This window comes from Gorilla gorilla, chromosome 14 (assembly GCF_029281585.2).
Source record: "Gorilla gorilla gorilla isolate KB3781 chromosome 14, NHGRI_mGorGor1-v2.1_pri, whole genome shotgun sequence".
Classification (NCBI taxonomy): domain Eukaryota; kingdom Metazoa; phylum Chordata; class Mammalia; order Primates; family Hominidae; genus Gorilla; species Gorilla gorilla.
The window spans coordinates 58799251-58817399 of NC_073238.2; the positions used below are offsets into that span (position 1 = coordinate 58799251).

The following is an 18149-nucleotide window of genomic DNA, read 5'->3' on the forward strand; positions in this document are numbered from 1 at the left end:
AGAATCTCTTGAGACCGGGAAGTGGAGGTTGCAGTTAGCCAAGACTGCGCCACTGTACCCCAGCCTGGATAACAGAGTGAGACCCTGTCTCAAAAACAAACAAACAAACAAACAAAAAACACCGTTAGACATGCTAAAAGTTTAGGAAAAATAAAACAGTCTGAGGATCCAAAGCAAGTGTCAGAATCAGATTCAGATATGGCAGATATTTTGCAATTATTAGGCCAACAATTGCAAATAACTACTAACATGCTAAGGGATCTAGTGGAAAAAGTAGAGAACATGTTAAGAATTGATGGGTAATATAAGCAAAGAGATGAAAATTCTGAGAATCAAAAGGAAATGCCAGAAATAAAAAAAAACAGCAACAGAAAAAAAGAATGCATGTTACCAGATCTGCACATGGCCTAAGAATCAGTGAGCTCAAAGATATGTCAATAAAAACTTCCAAAACTGAAAAGCAAAGAAAAAAAAAAGGAATAGAATATCCTAAGACTGTAGGACAATTTAAAAAGGTAAAATGTATGCATAATAGGAATCCAAGACAGAAAAGAAAGAGAGAAGGAAACAGAATACAGATGCTCCTCCACTTAAGTCCCAGTAAGTCCATCCTGAGTGAAAATACTGTCAGTCAAAAAGGCATAGCTGACGGGAAGCTGAGGCTTGCTGCTGCCCAGCATAGCAAGAGAAGTATGGTTTCTACTGAATGCATATTGCTTTTGCACCATTGTAAAGCTGAAAAATCATTAAAATAGTAATCGAAGAAAAAATGGCTGAAAATTTTCCAACATTTATGACAGACACCAAATCACAGAGGCAGAAAGTTTGGAGAACATGACATAAGATAAATACCAAAAATCTACACTTAGGCATGTCATATTCAATCTGTAGAAAATCAAAGATAACGAAAAGATACTTAAAGAAGCCACAGATGGTAGTTAAGAGAAACCTTACCTATTGAGGAACAAGGATAAGAATTACATCAGACATTTCTTCAGAAACCATGCAAGCAAGAAGATTGAAGTGAAATATTTAGTGCTGAAAGAAAAAACTATCAGCCTACAATTCTGCATACAGCAAAATTCTTAAAAAGTATAAGAGAAAAAAAGACTTTCTCAGATAAAAATAGAGAATTTGTCACTACTAGACCTGTCTTGAAAAAAATGTTAAAAGTTCTTCCGAAGGAAGGAAAATATAGGTTACCGATCTACACAAAGAAAGGAAAAGCATTAAAGAATAAAAGATAAAAACAAAACGTTTATTTTAAAAATTCTTAACTGATCTAACACATAAGTTTGTTCAAAATAATGACATCAACAATATATTGAATAATTATAATTTATGGAAAAGCAAAATAAAAAACAACAGTGTTATAAGAAATGGGAGAAATAATTGGGAATGCTATGTTATAAGGTACCAGCACTGCCCATAAAACAGTTTTAATGTTAACTGAAGGTGGATTAGTTGTAAATGTACACTGCCAACTCTAGGGCAACTAAAACAAAAATTTTTTAAGTATAATTGATATGCTATGAGCAGACAGAAAATGGAATTATTTAAAATGTTCAACTAATAACAGAGAAGGCAGAAAAAGAGTGGAAGGCAAAATAAATTTTTTAAAAAAGAACAAGAGCAATGAACAGAAAAGCTGCAAACCTAGACCAGATAACTAATCCAACTAAATCAATAATCATTTTAAATGTGAACAGCTTAAATATACCCATTAAAACACAGAGACTTTCAAAGTGGATTTAAAACAACAAGATCCGACTGTACACTATATGTTGGCTACAAGAAACCCACTTTAAATATAAAAACACAGAGGTTAAAAGTAAAAGGATAGGGACAGATATGCTATGCTAACACTAATCAAAACAAAGTGGGAATAGCTGCATTAATCTCAAAGCAGACCTCAGAACAAGGAAAGTTATCAAAGACAAAGGGCATTTCATCATGATAAAGGGGCCAATACTCCAAGAAGACATAACCATTCTTAATATGTATGTGCCTAGCAATAGAGCATCAAAATATGAGACAAAAACTGATAGAAATGTAAGGAGGACTAGTCAAATCCATTATCATAGTTAAAGACTTAAACACCCCTCAATCAGGAATTGACAGATCCAGAAGGCAGAAAATCAGTAAGGACATAATTGAACTAAACAGCACTATCAATCAACAGGATCTAATTGACATCTATAGGCTACTTCATCCAACAACAAACAGAATACACATTCTTCTCAAGCTCACATAAGTGTTCACCAAAACAGACCACATTCTGGGCAATAAAAACATAAAACAAATGTAAAAGAATACAAACCAAGCTTTCAGGCCACAATGGAATTAAACTAAAAATCAGTAACACATACCAAATATTTACAGATAGTTGCAAACCCACAAAATACTTAGAAATTTAAAAATACACTTCTAAATATAACATGGGTCAAAGAAGCCTCAATTTTTTTAATTGTTTCAAACTGAAAATAAAAATAGTTTATCAAAATTTTTGGAATGCAGCAGAAACAGTGCTAGAGGGAAATTTATAACACTGAAAGCATATAAAAGGAGACTGAAAACCAATAATCTAGGAAAACTGAAACGGAAGAGCAATATAAATCTAAAGCAAACAGAAAAAGAAATCAGATCAGAAATCAATGAAACTGAAAACATGTTAATACAGAAAAATCAACAAAACCAAAATCTAGTTCTTTGATCAATAAAACTGATAAACTTAGGGCCAGGCTAGCCAATAAAAGACACCAAAAAATAATACCACAAATCAAAAAGCATGACTACTGATCCCATGGGTATTAAAAGAATAATAAGTGTTATGAGCAGTTCTGTCTCCACAAATTTGTTAAGTTAGATGAAATGGGCAAATTCCTTGAATAATCTATCAAAATTCACATGGGAAAAAACAGATAAACTGAATAGGCCCATATCTATTAAAGAAATTGAATCAATCATTAATAACCTTCCCATGTAGAATTCTACCAGGTATCTCATGATATGATACCAATTCTCTATAATCTCTTCAGAAAGCAGAAACAGTAAACAATTCCTAGCTCATTCTGTGAGGCCTTTGTAACAGAACTAGAAAAAGATAATACTAGAAAGGCAAATTACAGACCAATCTCTCATTAATATTGATGCAAAAATCCTTGAAAAAATACAAATCAAATCCAACAATGTATAAAAAAATTCTACACCATGACCAAGTGAGATTTTTCCATATATACAAGGCTGGTTTGACATTCAAAAGTCAATTTATAAAATCTACTACATCAATAGGCTAAAGAAAAATCATGTGATCCTATCAATAAATGCAGAAAAAGCACATGACAAAAATCCAACATCCATTCATAAAAACTCTGGGCAAACTAGGAAGAGAGGGAAACTCCCTCAACCTGATAAAGAGTATCAACAAAAAAAAACCTACAGTGAACATCTCACTTACTGTTGAGAAATGTCTTTCTTGTTGGTGAAGAAGGATGCTTTCCCCTAATATTGGGAACAAGACAAGGATGTCTCCTCTCACCACCCCAATTCAACATTATACTGGGAAGTCCTAGCTAGTGCAATAAGCAAACAGAATGAAAGGTATGCAGATTGAAAAGGAACAAATAAAACTTGTTTGCAGATGATATGATTGTGTATGTTGAAAACCGCTAGGAATCAAGGAAAAGATTCCTGCAACTAACACCTATAGCAAGGTTGAAGAATATAAGGTTAGTACACAAGTCAATTGCTTTCCCATACACCAGCAATGAACAATTGGAATTGGAAATTAAAACACCATTTACATTAACACCAAGAAATTAAACACTTTGGTATAAATCTAACAAAATAGGATCTCATATAAGGTCTATATAAGGAAAAAGCTAAAAAATGCTAATCAAAAATCAAAGATCTGAAAAAATGGAGAGATATTCCATGTTTATAGATAGGAATACTCAATAATGCTAAGATGTCAATTCTTCCCAACTTGATCTTTAGATTCAGTGCAATCCCAGTCAAAATCCTGGCATGGTGGATACAGGCAAACTGATTTGAAAATCTATGTGGAAAAGCAAAAGGTCCAAAATGGCCAACACAATACCGAAGAACCAAGTCAGAGGATTTACACTCTCCAGACTTCAAGACTTAGTAAAAAGCTTCAGTATTCAACACAGTATGATATTGGCAAAGAAAAGATCAGTGGAATGGAATAAAGAGCCCAGATGTAGAACCACATATAGTCAACTGACCTTTGAAAAGAGAGCAAAGGCAATTCATGGAGAAAGAACAGTCTTCAACAAATGGTGCTGGAACAACTGGACATCATATGTCCCTCATCCCCCCAAAAATCAATGTAAACACAAACCTTACCCCTCTCACAAAAACTGAGACCAAGTCATAGATCTAAATGTAAATCACAAAACTTAAAAAAAAATCTGTAGGATATAAAACAGGGGAAAATCTAGGTGGCCTTATATTTTTAGATACACCACCAAAATCATGACCCAGTAAAGGCAGACTTTATTAAAATTTCTTTGCAAAAGACAATATTAAGAGAACGAGAAGACAAGCCACAGATTGGGATAAAACATTTACCAAACACCCGATAAAAAGCTGGTATCCAAAATATATCAAGAACTCTTAAAACTCAAAAAAAAAAAAAAACACCTGATTTTTAAAATGGGTAAATAATTTAAGCAGACACTCAGCAGATTGAGTGGGAAGTGTATGAGAAGATGTTCAACATCATATATCATTAGGGAATTGCAAATTAAAACAACGAGATACCACTACACACCTATTAGAGTAGCTACAACCAAACGATAACATCAAATGCTGGTGAGAATGTGGAGCAACAGAAATCACATTCATTGCTGATGGGAATGCAAAATGGTAAAGTCACTTTAGAAGACAGTTTGGCAGTTTCTGTACTGCAAAGCTAAGCACTGACTTACCATATGATCCAGCCATCACACAAATAAGGGAGCAAAGGACATTTCTAGGTCAAACTATTCTGTATGATACTAATGGTGAATACGTGACATGTATTTGACAGAACCTATAGAACTGCACGACAGAAAGCATGAACCCCAATGTAAACTATGGACTTTAATTAATAATTGATCAATACTGGTTCATCAATTATAACAAATATAACACACTAACACAAGATGGTAACAGGAAACTGTGGGAGGGAGGAGGAGGTAAATGGGAACTCTCTACACTTACTGGTCAACTATTCCATAAATGTAAAACTGCTCTTTTTTAAAAGTCTATTAAAAAAATACTAAAATAACCCTTTAATTCAGACACTGAGGTTCTATATGAAATTCTGAGAATATGCAAATGCATTATCAATGGTGTAACAGATCAACAGATCTGCCTTGGAATGCCATCTTCGTTGCTTACAGATTATATGTCCTTGGCCAGGTCTTGTAACCTCTGAGCTTCAACATTTTTATGTGTAAAATGAAAAAATTATCGCCTTTCTCACAGGTTAACTCAAATTAGGTAAATATACCTGAAGCACCTAGCAAACGTACACTTAGTAGGTATGTAAATGTTTGTTCTTATTTTCCCCCAAATTCTTTCTAACTCAGGCAAGACAGGATATATCCTAACTCAACCAGTGTTTCTCAAATTGGGGTATCTATACCCTTAGATGTACACGCAACCATTAAATAAATAAAACACCTCATGTCTTCCAGGATTTCAAGATTTGGGGGAGGAAGGATAAATATTTTAAATGGTAATTAAAAGCACTATTATACTAAAATAATGTTGCTATAGCAGAATGTTTGCACTGTATTTCAATATGCAACACAAGACTGTGCCTGAATTAGAACTTAGGCCATATTCTCAAATTTCCAGGACTACTTCTTCACCATCTTCTGCTATTTAATATATTTCCCACACTTTTCCACTAATTTTAATTATGTTACTAAACTCAAGTTTATTTTCTTCTCAATACCAGTCACATGACAAGTGTCTCCAACAAGCCTGGTTACCCTTAAATTAGTAAATACAACCTGAAAAATAACATTTTATATTTACACAATTTAATATACAATTTAAAGTCAGAATTAAAGCAAACTGAAAATAACTTAAATGGAGACTGTACTTTTGTATTTATGATTTCCCAAGGTTGTGGCTGTAACACTGAGTCAATTTCTTCTATAAGCTGTGCAAAATACAAATACTTTGCAGATACAGACTAGCCTTATTTTTAGAAACAAAATACTTTTTCATATCACTATAATTTCTTTGCCTAGGAGAATCTCAACATGCATAAAATCAAGCACTTTACTGGATAAATATTTAAGGAGAAAGCGGTATGAGTATTCCAGGCCAAACGTAACATAAGGTCACGCGTTATAAGCCCAGGCAGAGCACATCTGTAATGTGCTGGTTTGGTGTCACACACTAACAAAAGCTGCAGTGCGCTCACAGAAGATATACAAAATCTTTGAGACGGAGTCTTGCTCTGTCGCCCAGGCTGGAGTGCAGTGGCACCATCTCGGCTCACTGCAAGCTCCGCACTCCAGATCCTCGCCATTCTCCTGCCTCAGCCTCCCGAGTAGCTGGGACTATAGGCGCACGCCACCATGCCCGGATTTTTTTTTATATTTTTAGTAGAGACGGGGTTTCACCGTGTTAGCCAGGATGGTCTCGATCTCCTGACCTGTGATCCGCCTGCCTCAGCCTCCCGAAGTGCTGGGATTACAGGCGTGAGCCACCACACCCAGTCAATCTACAAAATCTTTAAGGATCTCAAAAGCATGCTACATGAATAAGAGGTAAGAATATGGGGATACTTAATAAGACTTGGGCTTGGAATTGATGGGAAATTAATAGCTATCTTGAAGGCTGTCACATTTGAAAGGGATCAGACTTGCTCTGTCGTCTCAAACTAGGATCAACAAGCAGCAGTAAGTAGTAAAGTGTTACATCTGGTAGTGAAGAGACTTGAGTACTACAGACAATTTGTTTAAAAAGAGTGTGGTATTAGAAATGTATGTGGTATTTTTGGATACCAATTATCTTGCATGTAAAATAAGGGTGCTAAGCTAGAGAATTCTAAAGTAATTTTCAAGTAAAAATGGCACGGGAGCGGGGGCCAGGCGTGGTGGTTCACTTGAGGGCATGATTAGCCAGGCATGATGGCGGGTGCCTGTAATCCCAGTACTTTGGGAGGCTGAGGTGGATGGATCACTTGAGGTCAGGAGTTCGAGACCAGCCTGGCCAACATGGTGAAACCTCATCTCTACTAGAAGTACAAAAAATTAGCTGGGCATGGTGGTCCATGCCTGTAATCCCAGCTACTCACGAGGCTGAGGCGAGAACCACTTGAACCCAGGAGGCAGATGTTGCAGTGAGCTGAGATCATGCCACTGCACTCCAGCTTAGGTCAGAGTAAGACTCTATCGAATAAAATTAAAAAAAAAAAAAAGGCATGGAAGCAAATTCTGAATCAACTTCTTAGCAAAGAGTATCCTTTCCCAGCACTTTGGGAGGCCGAGGCAGGTGGATCACCTGAGGTCAGGAGTTCAAGACCTGCCTGGCCACCATGGTGAAACCCCATCTCTACAAAAATACAAAAATTAGCCGAGCATGATGGCAGGTGCCTGTAATCCCAGGTACTCGGGAGGCTGAGGTGGGAGAATCGCTTGAACCCAGGAGGTGGTGGTTGCAGTGAGCTGAGGTTGCCCCACGGCACTCCAGCCTGGACAACAGAGCGAGACTCTTGTCTCCAAAACAAACAAACAAACAAACAAACAAAAACAGTATCCTGAATGTACATGGAATCAGCTATGAAATGCCAAGTTCTATCACAAAGAACTTAGCAAAGGTAATGATGGCATGTTGATTCACATTATCACTTTTTCTACATCAAAAGGTAAGGTGGAATAAATAGCAAATTATTTTAAGAAAAGCCAGGCCAGGAGCAGTAGCCCATGCCCGTAATCTCAACATTTTAGGAGACTGAGGAGGGAGGATCACTCCTCAGCCTGGGCGACATAAACTCCATCTCTGCAAAAACATACAAAAATTAGCTGGGTATGGTGGTGCATACCTATAGTCCCAGCTTGAGAGGCTGAGGTAGGAGGATCACCTGAACCTGGGGAGTTCGAGGCTGCAGTGAGCCAGGATTGAGCCACTGCACTGCAGCCTGAGCAACAGAGTAAGACCCTGTCTCGAGAAAAAAAAAAAAGCAGACATGGCAGTGCACGCCTGTAGCAGAAAAAACTGAGGCGAGAGGATCACTTGGTGAACTATAATGGTGCTACTGCACTCCAGCCTAGGTGACACTGTGAGACCTTGTCTTAAAAAAAAAAAAAAAAAAAAAAAGCCAAAAATGTCCACTAGCAGTTCTTTTTAAAGAACTCAAAAACATGATGCAGGATTACTGCATTTTTCGATGTTATCCTTTATTGAGTAAATTACACTAGTAATTTAATTCTAGGGGGAAAAGTCCTAATCTATTTTCCTATCTTGTCCATATTCAATATTGCATTTTTGTTTCTAGATATGCTGATTATTATCCTAACACAACCCTTTGAACCTACTTAATATTCCCTAGAGAATAACAGTATATCACTTTCTCCTGTCAATTATTTTATATACCAGGCAACAATATTATTTCTTGATCCTCAGTACAAGACTTCCGAGTTACAGTGCTAAGTAAACATTTACAGAATTCCTTAATTTCTCAAACCAAAATAAAAGTTCTAAGTCAAGCAATTGTTTTCTAAATTCTAGATTTTAATACAAACAGCCAAAAGGAGATTGTACTTTCCTTTTGCTTTGCCAAAATCTGCAAAAATTTTGCCAAAAATATTCCAGGCAATAATCTCATGAAATATATACTCAACTTACCAAAGTACAGTATTTTTACAGTGCTCAGGCTTGAGAAATTAAATATGAATCATAAATGCTGAGAGCAGGGGTAGGAAATGCCTTGGAATATTGGAGGCTACATATACACAGAGTACAATGTCTGTGGACATGTTTCTAAATGCACTCCAAAGCCACACAAAAACAAATTTGTGGTTTATCAATTTCACTTCTCTGAGAGTTTTAAGAAAAATTATTTTCCTAATTCTACATCTATCTGAAAACCCAAGGATACCTGTTGTAGTTTACATTATAATCCAAACATTAAACATATTTTGAATATTTTTCTACCTATGCCATACCTTACCTCTTGAGCAGAGATCCCCTTTGATCATAATTCCTGAAAACTCCGATGAATACTTCAAAGTTCACTAACATTTTTAATGCAGTAATCTAATTACCTTAGATGTACATATTAGTGGAAAAAACACTCCAGAGTACCTAAGTGCTGAATTTTGAAACAAATCTTTCACATTTTAGGACTAAATTACTATGAAACATTTTTAAAGGGAAACAAAAATACCTGGATAAAAATAAAGTAAAAAAATTGCTTAGGACATCTAAGCACTGACATTTGTCAGAGTATTTCAATATGGCAAAGAAAATAAGATCTGTGTACATATTTACAATAACCTATAAAGTCAGGACTTTGCAGTCACACTGCTTGTCATTTTTTTTAAACAGAAGCTACAAAAACAAACAAACAAACAAACAAAAAACCATTTGTTTCCTTAGTAAAGAACAATCAAAACAGATTTTTATACTATAGTTAACCTAGTCAGTGATGGTGAAACCATAAGCCTATGTTCCTATACCTCAAAAATACAATGGTAAGCCAAATTCAACATTCTGTAGTATTTTTATTTTGAAGGTTACTGATGATGTAGAGAAGAGTCTATGTTTTAAAAATTACTTTTTAAAAACTCATGTCACCATTATCTTTGCAATATTTTTCAGGTTTCCAATGCAGGGTGTATTTTAACTTCCATGCCCAACCTACCCTTTCATACACATATAGGAAAAGCTTATAGATTTTTTTTATATTCAAATAAAATACAGCCTTTCATTGAAATATACTGTGTCTGTAAACCTTTTAATAGCTTTAATTCTAAAAACAAAATTTTGTGCACAGAATCTTTACTTTTTTTCCAAACTTACCAGGTTAATAAAGCCAAGAATGTTAGCTTTCTTTCCCCCACCCCCAATACAACAGCTATTCTAAATCATAACTGCCTTTTAGAAATTTGATTTCTTTCAGAGTATTAATTTCTTTGGGGAGCCAAATTATTACATTTTAATCCACCAATTGTCATTAATTCAATTTTTACTTCTTGCCTAGGACCCCATCTTAATGTTATTTTTAATTTTGGGGGTCCATTTCTTCAATAACTTTTCTTCAAATCTGAAAGGAAATCCTCTTGCTTCTAAGCAAATCCTGCATAGAAAAGGTAAATTGTTCCAGTGGCTTCAATTAAGTAAAATTATGTAGCTATAAAAACAAGAATCAATAAAACTAAATATTACCCTTCTCCATGCTGTCTTGATAAGATTTAAAAACAAGAGACTATGAGGCCAAGATTTCTCCCACTACAATTATTTGTGCAAGTAGAACACTAAAATACAAAACATTTTTCATTTCAACAGTTCTTATGAATTGCATAGTTCTCTAATCAGCCATTATTTTCAAATGTTCTTCTGGGTAAAGGAACTGTTTTTGGATGCTATTCTGTAAGAGTTATATTTTGATCAATCTAGCATTAAAAGACTTGGTCAAATTAGTCTTGATATTTACAGTATTAACTCAAGAGAGTTTTAATGGTTTGCAAAATTGAGGTACAAAAATTGCATCTAAAAAAATCCAATTCTGGAAACTAATCAGGAAACGTGATGCTAATCAGGAAAATGCAAAAACATACAAAACAGATCACCTATTTCATACATTCACTGGTGACCCCCATGAAGAATCACTTTAACAGTTCAAAAAAGTATTTTTCTGAAAACAAAAACAAAAACAAAAACAAACAAAAAAAACCTGTAACACACAGAAAGGTAGAATACATATTCAGAAATATTTAGAGAAAGACAGAGAAAATTAAAATACATTTAAAAATACTGTTGCAGTTTTCACTTTCTACTCCTGAAACAGAAATAAGCCATTATCAGTAAGTGCATTTTTTTCATGGAGAAAATATTTATTAGATTTCAAATTATCACATAATACAGATATTACACAATTAGTCATTCTAGAAAAAATAGTTTATATTAATATTCACAAACACTGAAAAATATAGGACTTCATTTTGTGACATAAAATATAAAAAAACTCAAAGGTAAATTCACCAAAATAAAAGTTTAAATAAACAAATCAGTTCACAATAATATACAAAAAGTTTCACTTTTAAATAAATAGCTTGTAGTGGCATGAGGTGACTAGAAATGCACTTACATTTCCTTTTGCATATTTTAAGGAACAGAGCTAAAATTCAATCAAAGCATGAGATTAAGAGATTAAATCACTTTTCTCTTCAAAGCTGAAACAAAAAGCTTATAATCTCACAGGCCACACAAAGCGGTTTCTACTGTGGTTCAAAGAGTTCAACTAACTTAATTTCCAAGCAAATCTCATTTTTAGTTCCTTCAGTTCTTCCTAAAACGATGGACAGTTGTTTTTTTAATTTGTATGTGTTTGTAAACCAATTGTCTTATTAACATTTACTAAAAACAAGTCGGGAGTAAAAGTTGTAATCACTTATGGGAATTCAAAGCTCTCTGGGGAAATTTCAGTTCAAATTGAACCTTTAAACTTACTTTTAAATACTATACTTAACAAAAATTTATTTATAATTAATGAGAAAAAAATACAGATAGCCAAGAAAGACTAAATGCAGGTTATGCTTTAGCAAATGTGGCTTCTAAAACTTTTGAGATTTCCTAAAATATTTTAGCTGCTTCTATATTAATAACTCTAGAAGGTCTATTCTTAAAATGTATACCAAATTTAACAAACTGGCAGCATTAGGTGACTTTAAAAACGTTCTTTAATAGCTTTTGACTGACCAGTTAATAGATACCAAAGAAAGAAACAGAAACATTTTGATAACTACTTCAATCAATTAATTGACAGCTTGGATAAATAACTATTTTGCAACACTTATTCCTTCACACCTACAGGCTTATTCTAATACTAAGTGCTTCTGCTCTGTAAACTACTGTTTTGTGACAGTACCAAACTTTAGAATGCCTTCAGTATGAAAAAAATACCTCAAGTTTAACAGGTATGTATTAGTTTAGAAGACAGACCAAGCTACTTACATCTCAAAAGATATTTCTTCTACTTCTCTATTAGAAACTTTGTTGATTTGACAGTTATAATAAGGCTCAAGACCAGCGAAGATGAGCTAAAAGAGTATATCCTAATATTAAAAGCAGTTTTCGAATAATTAAGAAGTTCACCCTTTATTTACTAGTTACTTTCAGTGTCAGGCAACAAAAAAAACCATTTCATTAAGTTTTCTAGACTTCCTCTACTACTTAAAAAAATGTTTGCCTACTTCATTAAGGTGATTTTCAATCCCACAAATGTTTTAAATGAAACAGATACAGAGAGCCGCTTTTAAAAGAAAGGAGTCTCTCAAGCTTCCTCTATTTCAGTCTTCTGAATAGAAAGAAATATTTTCATGGCCATGCAAAATTCCAATCTGAAAAGATTATTTCATTATTTGGGCCTTTCCATTTTCAGACCAAAAGTAAACCAGAGTAATTCTTAAAAGTTTATAAATGACAAGATCAGGTGGCTGGCTCATCCTTGTGTCTTCTAGACATATTGCATGGATCCATTCACCACTGCCTTCCAAACTGCAGGTGCTGGCATATGTGACAGATATCATCCATGAAGGCTCTGCTAGAAGAATTCCTTTTGCTGAAGAAGTATGATGTTTTACCAGTTGAAAGAAATCTGGGCAATTAAAGAACAAATAAACCAGTCTCCCATTATCAAGATACCTGGAGTCACAGAAGGAATCCACCAAGGAAAAATGAAAACTTGCCAAAGGTAACAAGTTCACATTCTACCCATTGTAGGTGATAAGAACTTCCTGGAATCAAATTCTACCCTTGGCATCAAAGAAACTAAGAGAAAACCATCTTAATGCCATGGGGGAAATCTAGGAAAGGGTTCTTTTACCATAAATATTTATTCCTAGGGACTAGAAAATGACTTTTGAGTATATTAAACATAGCTTTCAGGGATACTGTATCCTGAAACTTACATTCATTCATACTTATGTTTTATTAAAGAATGGAGCCTAGAATTGACAGTAAAACCATAATAGTACTATCATTGCATCTTTTAAAAGATCTAATATGAAGTCCTAACATTTGAGGTAGGAAGAAGACCAAAAGGTTCTCACTAACAGTGTAGGATAACACCTGGACATGTGACTGTATAAATTAGACTTCAAATGTCCAGTTTGCCCAAAGATGAAATACAGAACCTTTTAAATTACTTGAATATAAAAGAGCACTTAGAAGTCCACTAATACCATAAAGGCCAAAATGGGTAGATATTCCCGTTTTAAAATTCCTGTGGACTACATAGGCATTCGTCAAATCATGTGCCCCAAATCATCCACTGCTTTAATTATCTGGAGAGAAAATTAAATTTTAGGTCTCATTTTTGAATGAGTACTAGTTAGCATTCTTAGAAAAACAAAACAGATTGCAGTCCCACCTGGTTCTTAAATGAACCCAAGGAGTTTACCATAGAATTAAATGGGCAATGGAAGGACACTCCAATCTATAAATTAACCCAAGTAAATAATGGAAAGCACCCACTTGTTTATTATCCTTTCCCACTCTCTCCAGAAGCTGGATATTCTGTCTCCAAGGGTTCAGTGGAGAAAGTGGACCCCTGACGTCAAAAGCTCTCCGTGGTCTTGGCTGTATCTGTGGTTCTAGGATCACTCCTTGCACCTCTGGTAGGAGAGAAGCACTGAAATAGAGAGCTGAATATAGATTTAAGGAAAAATTCTTATTAAGAAATTACATTCTCTGGTCATTTGAGTTTGTAATGGCTTAATCCTCAGGATAAAAAGGAGCTACCTTTGGGCATACTTTCTTTAGTGCCTTCTTAATTTGAATTTTAGAAGTCTGTCACCACAAATGATTAATTCCTCAGTAACTATTAAGAAGGGACCTGTATTGGTCTAAGCCATAACACACACTGTGATAAACCACTCAACTTTGAGTGGAAGACCAAATCAAAAATGATAAATTATGACTGGAAACAAGATCATAGTTGTCTTTAAGGGACAGGGAAAAGGCACACAACCTCAGATATATCAAAGGAGGAGTCTCAGTTAATTCTTCTGTCAAAGAAAAGAAGATGGACTGAAAAGTAGAAACAGAAAAAACCAAGCATATTAACAGGAATACTACTAAACTTTGGGAAAGTCTAAGAAGCTGAATTTCTTCTCTGAGTTCAAGTCTTCATTAACTTAAAACAATTAATCACACTATAGGCCCATATTATAGCAATACAAAGCTAAGCCTATATTTTATCAAAGCTTATGACTACTGTCACTGAAAAGATTTATTCTTCAAGCACTCAGCTTTAAAACTGGGAAGGCAGAATAGTGGATATAGGCAATACAGACTCAAAATCCTTTTTAAAATGCATAATCATTTTCTTTTGGGTCAAGAAGAACCAGGAATAATCATTAATGGCTATAACATAGAAATTAAAGCAGTAAGATATACCCAAATTATAGATGATGGCAAAGATACTAGAAAATAGTTAGCTTTATTATAGGAATAAATAAGAGAAGGAAGTTCAAAGCACATAGCATCTGATCAAGGAAAAGCTGAAAGGAGAATAAGATAGGCAGATACATATTTAAAGTTACAGGGACTGCAGGATAAATTTTAACAGTGTTGCCTTTGGAAAACAGATCAATTATGCTTTGTGGTACAGAGTAATACATCCCTATTAAATTTCAGATCTTATTCTAAATATAAAGGTGCTGCGTATCCTTGTTCTATGGAGTACAGTCAGTCACAGTATCCTATTTCTAGGACATGTTATATTTTTGGATAAAGTTTTTATGAAATGCTATCAAGTAATCTCCCTCTCATACCAACTAGTTATCACAAGGGTTCCTTACCTGTTAGTGGAACGAGGATTGTGTTCTCTTGTTCTCTATCAATCAACCAACAAAGGTTATAGTCTGAGCACTAAGACGGTAGCAACCAACCAAAGTTAGTGTTTCTAATGCCTTCACTTCCTCCTGGCTCTGCCAGCCAGTTTGGAAATGTACCAAAAGCTGAAAAGGAATGGTTATTCCATTACCTAACAACATTTAGACTAAGTAATTTTAAAAGCTTAAAGATGAAAAGAATGAGCTAACCCTTCTGCACAGGGACATATCCAATTCTGTACAAATGAGAAATGACAGTTTGGCCTAAGTAAAGAAAACCTATGAATTTAACCATCAAATCTGCAATTACCAAATATTAAAGAAAAGAAAAAAGAAATTGGAAAGAAGAAGGTGAAACTGCCATCTAACAAGAGGTATCAAATAATTATGAAAGTACTTTACGCACCTAAAGTGGCAGCTATTTTTTCAATTTAAGCTTCCAACAGATTTTAAGTCCAAAAGCCTTTTAGTATTTAAAAGACTGTATCTTTAGATCAGTAGGCTTTAAAAAGTATTTTACAGTATAATCACAATGAGGAGGTATATGATGGATGATAAGAAGAAAGGAGCACAGATTAGAAAAAGGATCTAAATGCTGAATCTTAACAAATGCAATCTAATTAAGTAGTTTCAAGAGTCTAAAACACCCTAGTAGATTAACAAAGCATTCCACAGCTGGAGTTGTTAAGGAGTGGCTCTTTAACAGAGGAAAAAGGCTTAAAATCAGTACGTTGGAGCTATCTACATACATTTTCACAGTACCTATATGGTGCAAATAGGTGCTACAAAAGTGCTTTAAAAATTATTTATTAAACAATCATCCTCTAGCCTTTTCTAATCAATTTCCTTGACAAATTATTCTTTTTCATATAGTAATAGCTCAATATCAACCATGAAAATTATCTAAGATTTCTAAATTAATGAAATCTAAGTAAAACTTAACTACTTTAAAATAGTTTAAAACCTATTCAGAAATTATAATTAAGATACGATTTTCCAAATTTCCTTTAGTTTTCTTTCCAGTCGTTTTCAATAGTTAACTTCCCAATAGTTTTCCTTCAGTTCTTGAATACTAATCAATAATAATATATAGGTGAGTGAAAATACAGGCAAAAAGAAAGAGGTACATTTTGATATAGGAAATACACCTCATAATTTTCATTTTTAAGTTTACAGGCCTACTTCACTTTGAAAATGAAAAACAACTCACAAAAAACCAGATCTTGCCCAGATTAATATTGGTCTAAATTTAGAATTTCTCCTACAACAGGAACTTTACGTTAAATGCATCCAAATCTTTATTTATCACACACCACAGTATAATATAGATTAAAAGTACAACAAACTTAGATTTAAAAAACCAAATGTCCAAAGGTTAAGTTACACAGCAAGTTAAATATGAGAGCTCACTGGAGAAATAGAAGGCACTATGTACTATGTTTCTACAAAGACTGATTTCTACTCAAATGTGCTACAACTGACTGATCTGAAGTTGAACTTCATGGTTTATAAATTTACCGATTATTCATTAACCTGGACATTCTACATACACTGGAAGCATCTTTTTATTCTTTACCTATTATCACCCATTCATACTGGTTCTAAGGCACTTCTACAAAGAAAACAAATTCTTCACAAATTCCTCTAAGTATCCAAAACAGTCCTAGCTGGCAGTAAGAAGAAAAGGAAAGAACATGCTTAACAGAAGCAGTGTGTCTTTTATCTCTAGCCCCTAGAAAAGTGCTTGGCACATGGAATAGGTAACTCAGTAAATGCTTTACAAATAAGTTACTGACCAAAAAAACAAAGGAGAATTTTGTCAAGTGGCCGATATCTAAAGTAGACACTAAAAAGTTCAACTTTCTAATCCTAAAGAAAACAAAAAATTTATCAAAAGTATAACTTTCGGCCAGGCACCATGGCTCATGCCTGTAATCCCAGCACTTTGTGAAGCTGAGGTGGGCCAATCACCTGGGGTCAGGAGTTCAAGACCAGACTGGCCAACATGGTGAAACCTTGTCTCTACTAAAAATACAAAAAATTAGCTGGGCATGGTGGCGCTCACCTGTAGTCCCACCTACTCGGGAGGCTGAAGCAGGAGAACCGCCTGAGCCTGGGAGGCAGAGGTTGCAGTGAGCTGAGACTGTGCCATTGCACTCCAGCATGGGCGACACAGCAAGACTCCGTCTCAAAAAATAAAAAAATAAAAATAAAAAATAAACTTTCATGGATCCATCTCTTTTTGGGGTCGTCAACTTCTAAGGATTAATTTTTTAGTATAGTTAGCAGAAATTTCAAAGGTATTATCCTGAGATGATACAAATGTTAGCCAAATTGCAACAACAATTACAGATTTCTAATATTCTTTTTCAGAGATTTAAAAGTAGTACAAAAACCAGATACTGCCAGAATATCCAATTTCAAAAAGGGAGAGATCTTACCCGATAACAAAACAAAAAGGCAAAAAAAAAAAAAACCCACCCAAGTTCTTCGGAATTAGTTAACTAAGGTATTGTACTGACACTGGAGGTAAAGATTATTTCTAAACCATAAATCTTGTGTGTATTATCAAATGGAATACACATTTTTTGAAAAAAAATAGGGAAGACTCTGAGCAAAGTTGTGTGTTAAAAAGAATTTTTTTTTTAATTAAAAAAAAAAAAAAACCAACGGGAAGGAAGTCTGAACTTAAGGGGTTGAATACCATCAAGAGGATATGTGCTTAATCATGGACAGTAATTTCCTAAAAGAGAAGAAAGCTGTAACGAAAACAGAAAAACCTAACTATTAAAGCATTTTTAGAGCTCAACATCTAGCCAAATTCCATTATCTGTATATTTTCTCTTCATCCTTTTGGAAAATATACCATCTGAAAATGTTACTGGTATTCAAGTTAGTCCACTAGATATAAATATCAAGTATTTGTTAAAAGACAAGCAACAGATAACCCAAATGTGTTCATGCTCCACTAAGGTAGAAGATGAAGTAAAACAGATGAAAAAGAAACAATCTACAATATATATATTTTAGAGTAGTTAATCCACTATAGAATAAAAGATAAAA

General features: G+C 34.3%; 1 protein-coding gene across 11 annotated transcripts in view; it reads right to left on the bottom strand.

Annotated features, from left to right (window-relative positions):
* Positions 1-18149, bottom strand: part of TSC22D1 (TSC22 domain family member 1) — a 143031-nt gene that overhangs the window by 92370 nt on the left and 32512 nt on the right. For 2 of the 11 annotated variants that reach the window (XM_063697333.1, XM_004054459.5), the window contains exons 3-4: positions 13726-13882; positions 11064-12847 (exon numbers count right to left, since the gene is read on the bottom strand). The exons of 3 other annotated variants lie outside the window; for them this stretch is intronic. In XM_063697333.1, coding sequence (XP_063553403.1) covers positions 12830-12847; positions 13726-13882 — 175 coding nt within the window. In that variant the 3' untranslated portion in view covers positions 11064-12829. Of the gene's footprint in view, positions 1-11063; positions 12848-13725; positions 13896-15053; positions 15213-18149 lie in introns of those variants that run through there. 6 more of the 11 variants (XR_010130562.1, XR_010130561.1, XR_010130565.1 and 3 more) reach the window with 5 other exon arrangements.